A 9042-nucleotide genomic window follows, 5' to 3' on the forward strand; every position below is an offset into this window, starting at 1 on the left:
TCCCCTTCCCCCACGAGCTGTTGCCGTCCAGCCACCAACGAATTTGCATGGCATGCGCACCCGCAGCAAGACCAGTTTCTCCCAACTAAAACAGATCATCTCCCTACACTCCTCCTCTCCTACGCTCAGCCCCATTCCCTCTTCCTACCGAGCGGCCCTCAAAGACCCTAACTGGTACAACGCTATGCTCGAAGAGTTTAATGCACTGACTCGGAATAAAACTTGGTGTCTAGTGTCTCGTCCTGCAGGTGCCAACATTGTTACAGGCAAATGGATATTCCGGCACAAGTTCAATCCTGATGGCTCCCTCTCGCGGTACAAAGCACGGTGGGTGCTCCGCGGCTTCACTCAGCAAGCTGGCGTGGACTACGGCGAGACCTTCAGTCCGGTTATCAAACCGGCCACCATCCGCACCGTCTTGAGCGTCGCTGCGGGGCAATCATGGCCTATCCATTAGCTCGACGTGAAGAATGCCTCCCTCCACGGCCATCTCACCGAAACCGTCTACAGTCACCAACCGTCCGGCTTCGTCGACTCTACTTCGCCGTCCCATGTGTGCCGCTTGAACCGTTCCTTGTACGGTCTCAAACAAGCGCCGCGCGCCTGGTTCGCCCGGTTCACCGCTCACCTCCGCACGCTCGGCTTCCTCGACTCGCGGGCTGACTCCTCGCTCTTCATCCTTCGCCGCGGGGGTCAGCTCGCCTACCTTCTGCTATACGTGGATGATATCATCCTCACCGCCAACTCGCGTGCTGCCCTCAACTCCATCATTCGGGCCTTGCACCGTGAGTTTGCCATGACGAATCTTGGCGCTCTCCATCATTTCCTGGGGATTAACGTCACCACCACCAACCGCGGGCTGTTTCTCTCCCAGGAACAATATGCCCTCGAGATCCTTGATCGGGCCGGCATGCTCAACTGCAAGCCGCTCTCCACTCCGGTCGACACCCTCGCCAAGCTGTCTACTGCCACCGGGGAGCTCTTCCACGACCCCTCGCTCTACCGCAGTCTGGCCGGGGCGCTTCAGTACCTTACACTGACCCGCCCTGACCTCTCCTACGCCGTACAACAGTGCTGCCTCTTCATGCATGCCCCTCGCGACTGCCACTTCCAGCTCGTGAAACGGATTCTTCGGTATCTTCGCGGCACAACGCACCTTGGTCTTTAGCTTCATCGTGCCCCCACTACCGAGCTGGTGGCCTACTCCGACGCTGACTGGGCCGGGTGTCCCAACACCCGCAAGTCCACCTCCGGCTACTGCGTGTTCCTCGGGCCTAACCTTGTCACCTGGTCGTCGAAGAGGCAGCACACCGTCTCCCGCTCCAGCGCGGAAGCCGAGTACCGTGCGGTCGCTCACGCCGTCGCCGAGTCTGTTTGGCTCCGTCAACTCCTCACCGAGCTTCATCATACTCTGTCTCGCGCCACGGTGGTCTATTGTGACAATGTGAGCGCGGTCTACATGTCCAGCAACCCGGTGCAACACCAACGCACGAAGCATATCGAGATCGATCTCCACTTCGTGCGTGAGCGCGTGGCGCTCGGTGAGATACGCGTCCTGCATGTTCCAACAAGCTCGCAGTTCGCCGACATCTTCACCAAAGGGCTGCTGACGACCGTCTTCCACGACTTTCGTTCCAGCCTCAACGTTCGCGAACCCCACGTTGTGGCTGTGGGGGGGTGTTGGAACATGTCACCAGCCCCATCACGTACAGGAGGATAACTCTCCACGTCCTGGTCTCTAGGATCACTAACTGCATGCGCACGTTTGTCCCGCACGTATAGTTGATTGTGGGCCTCGTGCCGTTGTAATCTCTCTCCCTCCCTCTTGTACTCTCTCTCGTGCATGTATATAAGCACGCCCCTACGGTGAATACAATCAGAGTGAGAGTTACCTAAACTAGCTAGGGGGGCGGAGAGTTTACGATGAAAAATTTATTTACCTTCTTTGTGTGTGCCATCTCAAAGTCTTCATCCTTGCACCGTTGTGCTATGAGCTTGTTATACTGCAGCACAAAACGGTTGAGAGGTGCTGAAAGCGAAACATAGCTTTTCAGCACATTATTCATGCACTCATTACATTGCGTGCTACACATCTTGGCGCAGAAGTTCGAGCTGAGGTAGGGTTTGGCCCATTTGTCACGGCAATCATATATATGTGCCATGTACCTGTTGCCAGCAAGTCCATAGGTGTCCATCAGATAAGCCCATCCACGGTCGAACTCATCGACAGTCATCATCTCATTCGTGAGACGATTAAAGTCAATTCGGAATGGGGTGCCTTTCTTATATAATGCCCCAAGATTCTCCTTTATACTTTTCATAACGTGCCATTTGCACAAACGGTGGACTGTAGAGGGCATTGTATGAGCGATAGCAACTTCCATCTGCCGGCATTGATCTGATAGTTCACAGAACAAACGAGTCAGGATTTATAAGGAGGAATGCATGCCTTATATACAGACAAACATGACACCAAGTTGCCTGGTACCTGTGAGTATCGTCTGTGGCGTCTTCCCGCCGTTGGCTTCAACAAAGGTAGAAAATGCCCACTTGAATGAGTCTTCTGTTTCTTCTCTGAGAATAACACACCCGAACAGCGCAGATTGGTAGTGATTGTTCACTCCAACGAAAAGACCCACAGGCATCTCATACAGATTACTCTTATAAGTGGTGTCGAAGGTCAGCACATCACCAAACAGATGATAGTCAGCTCGGCTCTTCGAGTGACACCAAAGAATGCGATGCACACGCCTCTCTGAGTCGACCTTCACCGCGTAAAAAAATCAGGGTTTTGCGCTTGCATCTTACTGAATATATCGAGCGTCTTCGTGATGTCGTCGAGGCTTGAATCATGTACGAGGGTTGCGCATAGATTCTTCAGACAACGCTTGCCGAAGGGAACCTCTTCGTGACACCCGTGTATATCGGACATCACGCCATAAACCTTGTTCACAGGGATGTTGTTAGACCGCATATGCTTGATCAGTTCTTTGATGGACGAGTCAATGGTATTGTGGCACTTCCACACCTTCTTCTCTCCGGCAGTGTCTGCAAGCTCGTGGTTATGGGTCAGGACGACTGTGGAGAAGTACCATCCATCATCTGCAGTCCTCTTTAGCCTGACCATAGCCTTGCATTTTGTCCTAGCAGATTTTGTGTTCTCCTCCTTGTTGGATCCCTGCGTTGGATGTAACACACTAATAAGCTCTATCTTGCGCGGAACGAAAGCAAAAGAATGCATAAAAAAATGGAACCCTGTGTATGATCCAAGAGTTTTTCCCACCTCGCACGAGCAGAGGAATTCCTGCATTGTTTTGTAGCATGCGGGCTTCGTGGTATACTTGTTTCCCCACTTGATCCCGAACCCAACTTCCCAAGAATAGGCGTTGTAAAACTCGTGCGCCTCTTGCTCTGACGAGAAGACCATACCCACAGCCGGCTCGAAGACGACAGGCGAGCCTCTCTCCGCGGCGAGGCTAAAGGCGCGCTGGATTGAGTTGGTCCGACCTCCCCCCTCCATTGTCGATCGGCTGCAGGAGCTGCCGTTGCGGTTTCTGAGAAAAGATCAAGTAGGTATGAAATATCAATATGGGAAGCCAGAATTTGGATCACAAGTGATGGGCGCCACATCACCTCTGACGGCGCGCGTATCCCTCGGTGGCGACCAGTGGCGGAGACAAGGGGGGCGAGCAGGGGCCTGGCCCCCCCCCTAACGATCGAGCGATGCTGTCTAATTAGCGATACGAAGCATGTAATCCCACGTATATCTACATACTTGCCCCCCCCCCCTTCTAAGCGTTAAGTTTAGAAAAGGGAATAAGGCCCATGTGAAGCCCACTAGTAGTCAGGTTGGGCTATTGGCTCAAGTCTCCTCGGGCGTTGTGCTCTCCTGTGATTAGTACGCAGAAAAATATCCGCAGCCGTTCCGTGCCCTAGCCTGCCCGGCCGCCTCTGCTCTCCCAGCCCTGCTGCTACTCTTGATCCTATTCTTACGGCGATGGCGTGACACAACTTTCTTCAGTTGCCAAATCTTCCGGATCTAACCAATGAGAACTAGCCAAGGACACATGGTTTAACACATCACTACATCACATCATCTAATAATCTCAATTCCCGTCTTATATTGTTGTTCAATTTATACATCAGCTTTTTGTTGTTTACTTGTTTCGGTTGTGTGATTTCTGATGGTACGATCCTATCTTGTACTGTCCTTGAGATAATCGTGATCATGATGCGAATTATATTATATAAGTTCCTATTTGTGATGCAAAATTTTCATATGTCGGACAACTAATTGTGTTGGACGAAAATTCATTGTACGTATAGCAAGGTTCTAGTTATTTACTTCTGCTCCAGAAAAAATGAACTTGACTTGGTCCCCCTATACCAAAATTCTGGCTCCGCCCCTGGTGGCGACGGAGGTAGGGGGCGACGACTCGTGGTCGACGTTGGTCTGAGACCGCGGCGAGGGCATGCCGGCCGTGCCGCCGTCCGTGCGAGCGGGCTGAGGTGCAGGAATAGCCCCTCCATTGCAATCGATCACCGTATCTTCAGACGCTACGGTAAACGTGAGAGGCTCACCCCCCGCGCCGGCCCCCATGAAGTGGACGCGACGCGCGCCTTCCGGCAGGATCACGTCGCGCGCGCGTAATGAACCGGCGAGCTGGCTTCCCTCGGAGGTACCCACGATCGATGGTGGCGGCGTTGCCGAGAACACTACAGCGAGTGGCAGATGCTAAGATACCAGATGCGGGGATCCTAACCAGCAAAAACACTAGGGAATATAGAATGGAAGATCAACTACTACTTACCTCCGGCTGTAGCATCATGCGGGCTATCCATTCCAGCCGCCACTACCGAGCACGGCGATGGAGACGAGCTTCAACTGGGCTGCGTCTTTTCGCAGATCCCCGTTCAGCAATTGGTGTTGTAGATGCCAAACGAGGACGCACAAAAATGGTTAGCGACACCACGGCTTTTTAGTTTTCACAGACACCCACCGAAAGCGGCATGCCGGGGACCCCGATGACGCAGTGCTTTTTTTGTCTCCATAATTTGGGATTCGTTTACAAAAATATATCGTACAAATCGTGGGCATTACGTTCTGAGTATCGTTTTTGCATAGACGTGGTCGTACGTGGTAATACGGGCATCTCACGACACAGACTCCCACGATTTCGTGTTTACGGTGAGAACGCTTTACAGTTTTTAAAGTCACGATTTACGTTTTTGTACATTTTTTTGGTCACCAGGTAACACATGGACACACAGACAAAGTGGGCTATTCGACCCTAAATTCGATCTGGCCATACTAAAAAAAAGTTCGATCTGCCCTACGGAGGCGCGCCAATGGGTCGGATTGCGTTTACTTAACCACAAAAAATAGGGTGTGTCTAGAGCACATCTAGATGTGCCCTAGTTATTGCGCATCTAAATCCTATGTCATTGATCTTACGTCGAGATTCGTGTGGATATTTTTTTTCCTCTTTGTGTTTGATTCACTTATTTAATGTGCTTTAGCAAAACTGTAAAAAATAACACGTTAGAAACCACACGCACCAGTTGGTAAGATGCAGAAATGTTACTTGTTTTTTGATCGGCCGATTGCTTTTGCTCCGCTCCGGAAAAGTAGGATCGCACGAGGCGATCTATGAAGGCGACGAGGGTTCCCTTGCGCGCCGCTTGTTCCCTCTCTCTCTCCGTTGGCCGCTTCGGCGGCGGGAGGGAGGGGGAACCTAGGGTCTGTTCGCTTGGTGGGTGTGTGATAGGGTTAGAGTTGAGGAAGACGTTGCCGAGGCCGTTGCGGTGGTGTCGTGTCGGAATAAATTTCTCCGGGCTCCGTTCGCGGTTAGGCGAGGCTTTTGCCTTCGTCTAGGAGCCAGCGGGGTGGGGGATCCTCGGATCTCGTCGAGGTCGCAGGCTATGGTGGATGGAGGTCCATTGGCACTGGCCGTTTGGGTTCTCAGATGGGCGATGGATGCAGGGAGACGAAGATCCTTCTTCTTTCTTGTCGGTATGATTTGCTGCTGCTGTTCTTCTTCTTTCTCTGCGCCGATGCTGGTGGAAGATCCTACTTTATCCGGGCGGTTGGCCCGGCCGCGGTGCTGGATCGGTCGGATGGCTCGAGTTCTCTTCCTTTCGGAAGGGACACTTTTCGCGGTACTCAAAGTCAAAGATGGCGACGGCTGTTTCAGGGGTGTTGGATTGATACCCATGCCCTCTCAGCGCTGGTGTCAAGAAAGGAGGAAGTAGAATGACGGCAATTGTACCGTGGTCGAAGATGATGACCTGCTTGCATATCCTTCTGCTGCAGGGGTCTTCTTTTAAGATTCAGGGATGATGACACCGGGCTCCGGAGATCTTTTTGTATTATGGTTGTCTTAGGATACTCTAGGTTAGGTGTTCATGATCCTTTGTGTTTATATTTCAGTGTGCTTGTAAGGGTTAACTACTTTATACTATTTTGTGATTTGAATAAAAAAATTCTAAAAAAAAGATGGGTAAGATGCAGGAACGAAACGGTGATACAAATGCCATGGACACACTCGACAGAATTAACAACGACCGATACATGTGGCTTGGATAAACCGACGAAGCCACGACCTAGACACAACTGGACTTCAACACCGATGGGTTACACACGAGCGCCGCGAGCGAGTTGACCAAAAAGAGAAGACCCGCCCATGTAGCCAGCCAGACCACGATGGCCGCACCCGTCACCATCTTGCTCCTCATGGCACGCGTCGCGTTCTTGCGTGCGGCAAGTCTCTCGACGACATGAGCGTACACAGCGAATACAGTATGTGTTTTTTTTGTGTGGCAACGGACCTCACGGTCACGTCATACACTGCGCGCCCACAGTTTGCCGAAAAACGCTCGCACGCTCTGAAAGTATAACTGAGAGCTTGCCAAGATGGATACGGTGATCACGAGCTGTCGGTTGTCCATCAGAGGCCGCATCACAACAGAACGCGCAGGTCAGCGCTTACACCTTGTACAGTCTGATGACACGCAGCAGAGCTACCGCGCTTTTGACCGAGATACCATGGAAAACAACTTGATGATTATTTATACTAACAGCATAATGGAACAGCCGGCACACTCCAGTCTTAATGGACACGATTTGCACCATACAACACTCACACAGAGTCTAATACAAGTTTCCCTCTCATTAGTAACGCGCCCACCACGATACAGCTTCCAGATACATTTTTTTGGGTGTTTTCACAGCCTTGATTACTCGCCTTAGGACCTACATAACTTATGACCATCGACATCACAGATGCAAAGATCAAGCAGACGGTACACCAGACCAAGCCGAGACCAAGCCGAGACGCAGATGAAGAACAGAATTACCATCAGTAGAAACGCAACGAGCCGCGAGCTGAAGCTCTGTCGGCGCCTTGCTTTGCACAGGGCTTGCTCCAGAGACATGTGCAGTAGTGCGTTCTCGCCCTCCATGCGAACGATCTTGCTTCGCAGATCGAGGAGTAGCTGTCTAAGGTAGGGGCTAGCCCTCGGGTCAAACCAGCGCCAGAACCCGCATCCCTGCTGCCATACCACACAATATTATCATATCAAGAACACGCACAGAAGATAAAGTCATGGCTATAAGAGTCAGATCTCACTTACCGTCGCCCGTGAACAGCACAGGTACCTCCGGCCGGGATTGGCGTCGGTCCTAGAGGTCAGGAGCGGTGCCTTTCGGCCGCAGTAGCAGTTAACGGAAGGCTCGTAGTCCATGGGGTGCACGCGGTACGGGATGGGAGAGGTACCTCCGCTCCGGAAACGAGAAGAGGTAGAGCTGCCATGGCTACCGGATGACATTGTGAGCAGTGAGATGGCCTGCGCGCTCTCTGGAGAGCCTGTGCTGTGGCTTTGTGTGTGGAGTGGACGAGTCCATGAAAAAGTCTTGCAGCCTTTTTATATCCAGTGGGGTATCAATCCATGTCGTCACAACTCACAAGCTTGCCCAGAAAACAGATTTTCTTTTGAGCGTTTTCGTCCCCTCTAGCGCGCGACAGGCAGCCATCCGCGCCAAGCGTACATTACCGTTGCGGCGAATGCGCGCGACAACGTTTTGCGTGAACGATGGCATTTAAGCCTAGTCGATTCCATTTTTTGGGGCCATAAAAGTCGTCTGAATAACCGATTTATCACACACTCAAAACCGAGGAAATACCTCGTGAAGACCCGGAACCGGTTGATGCTGGGAGTGGATCCGACAAGACCAATGACGGAACCGATGGATTTATAGGAGAGGGGGACTGGTAATCGCGGATCGGGAACCGCCGAAAATCGATGATGGGCCCGTCAGAGTTAACTTCGAAGCACGGGCACCCTTTTCGTTCGTGGAACCGATATCAGTTACGGAGGACGCGAACCGCATTATCACACACTCGGAACACACGAGGCAAACTATCTCAGGTGGAACAGACGAGACAAGCGACGGAGCCGACTGATTTTTGAGGGGAGGGGACTAGTAACCGCGACACGGAAACACCGAGAATCAATGATGGGGCCGTCGAAGTTAACTTCGAAGCAGGGGCACCCTTTTGTTCGTGGAACCGATATCAGTTACCAAGGACGCTAACCACTTTATCACACAATCAATGATGGAACCAATCGTTTACGGAGGACGCGAACCGCCTTATCCCACACTCGGAACCAACGAGGCAAACCATCTCAGGTGGAAACCGACGATATCAACCATGGAGCCGGTGGATTTAAGGGGGAGGAGGGCCGGTAACCTCGGTACGGGACCCGCCAAAAAACAGTGATGGGTCCATCGAAGTTAACCTCGATGCACGGCCACCCGTTTGTTCATGGAACCGATATCGGTTACGGAGGACGCCAACCGCCTTATCACACACTCGGAACCAACCAGGCAAACCATCTCAGGTGGAACCGAAGATATCAACCGTGGAGACGGTGGATTTAGGGGGGAGGAGGGCCGGTAACGTCGATACGGGAACCGCCAAAAATAAGTGATGGGTCCGTCGAAGTTAACCTCGATGCACGTGCGCCCGTTCGTTCGTGGAA

General features: G+C 52.1%; 1 protein-coding gene and 1 long non-coding RNA gene across 3 annotated transcripts; both read right to left on the reverse strand.

Moving 5' to 3' along the window:
* Nucleotides 1-2078: 2078 nt before the first annotated feature.
* On the reverse strand, nt 2079-4926 carry LOC119359273. Its single transcript, XR_005172447.1, has 4 exons — nt 4812-4926; nt 3284-3554; nt 2489-3178; nt 2079-2398 (listed from the first exon to the last, which is right to left on the reverse strand). It is a non-coding gene; the product is annotated as an uncharacterized LOC119359273 (long non-coding RNA).
* A 2156-nt stretch (nt 4927-7082) lies between these two features.
* On the reverse strand, nt 7083-7885 carry LOC119359274. 2 transcript variants are annotated; one of them, XM_037625541.1, is made up of 2 exons: nt 7633-7885; nt 7083-7548 (listed from the first exon to the last, which is right to left on the reverse strand). In XM_037625541.1, exons 1-2 carry the CDS (start codon nt 7825-7827, stop codon nt 7246-7248), a joined length of 498 nt encoding a protein of 165 aa, XP_037481438.1. In that variant the 5' UTR covers nt 7828-7885; the 3' UTR covers nt 7083-7245. The 2 variants fall into 2 exon arrangements, with proteins under 2 accessions (XP_037481438.1, XP_037481436.1); XM_037625539.1 differs by having other exon boundaries at nt 7083-7551.
* Between the last annotated feature and the right edge of the window lie 1157 nt (nt 7886-9042).

The sequence above is a fragment of the Triticum dicoccoides genome, chromosome 2A, assembly GCF_002162155.2.
Source record: "Triticum dicoccoides isolate Atlit2015 ecotype Zavitan chromosome 2A, WEW_v2.0, whole genome shotgun sequence".
NCBI lineage: Eukaryota > Viridiplantae > Streptophyta > Magnoliopsida > Poales > Poaceae > Triticum > Triticum dicoccoides.

Excerpts from the sequence above, each read along its gene's own strand:
- LOC119359274 (XM_037625539.1), bottom strand. The coding sequence starts at position 7,827 with ATGTCATCCGGTAGCCATGGCAGCTCTACCTCTTCTCGTTTCCGGAGC. Across the intron at positions 7,552-7,632 it reads TGTGCTGTTCACGGGCGACG|CAGGGATGCGGGTTCTGGCG; the intron begins GTAAGTGAGATC and ends GTGGTATGGCAG.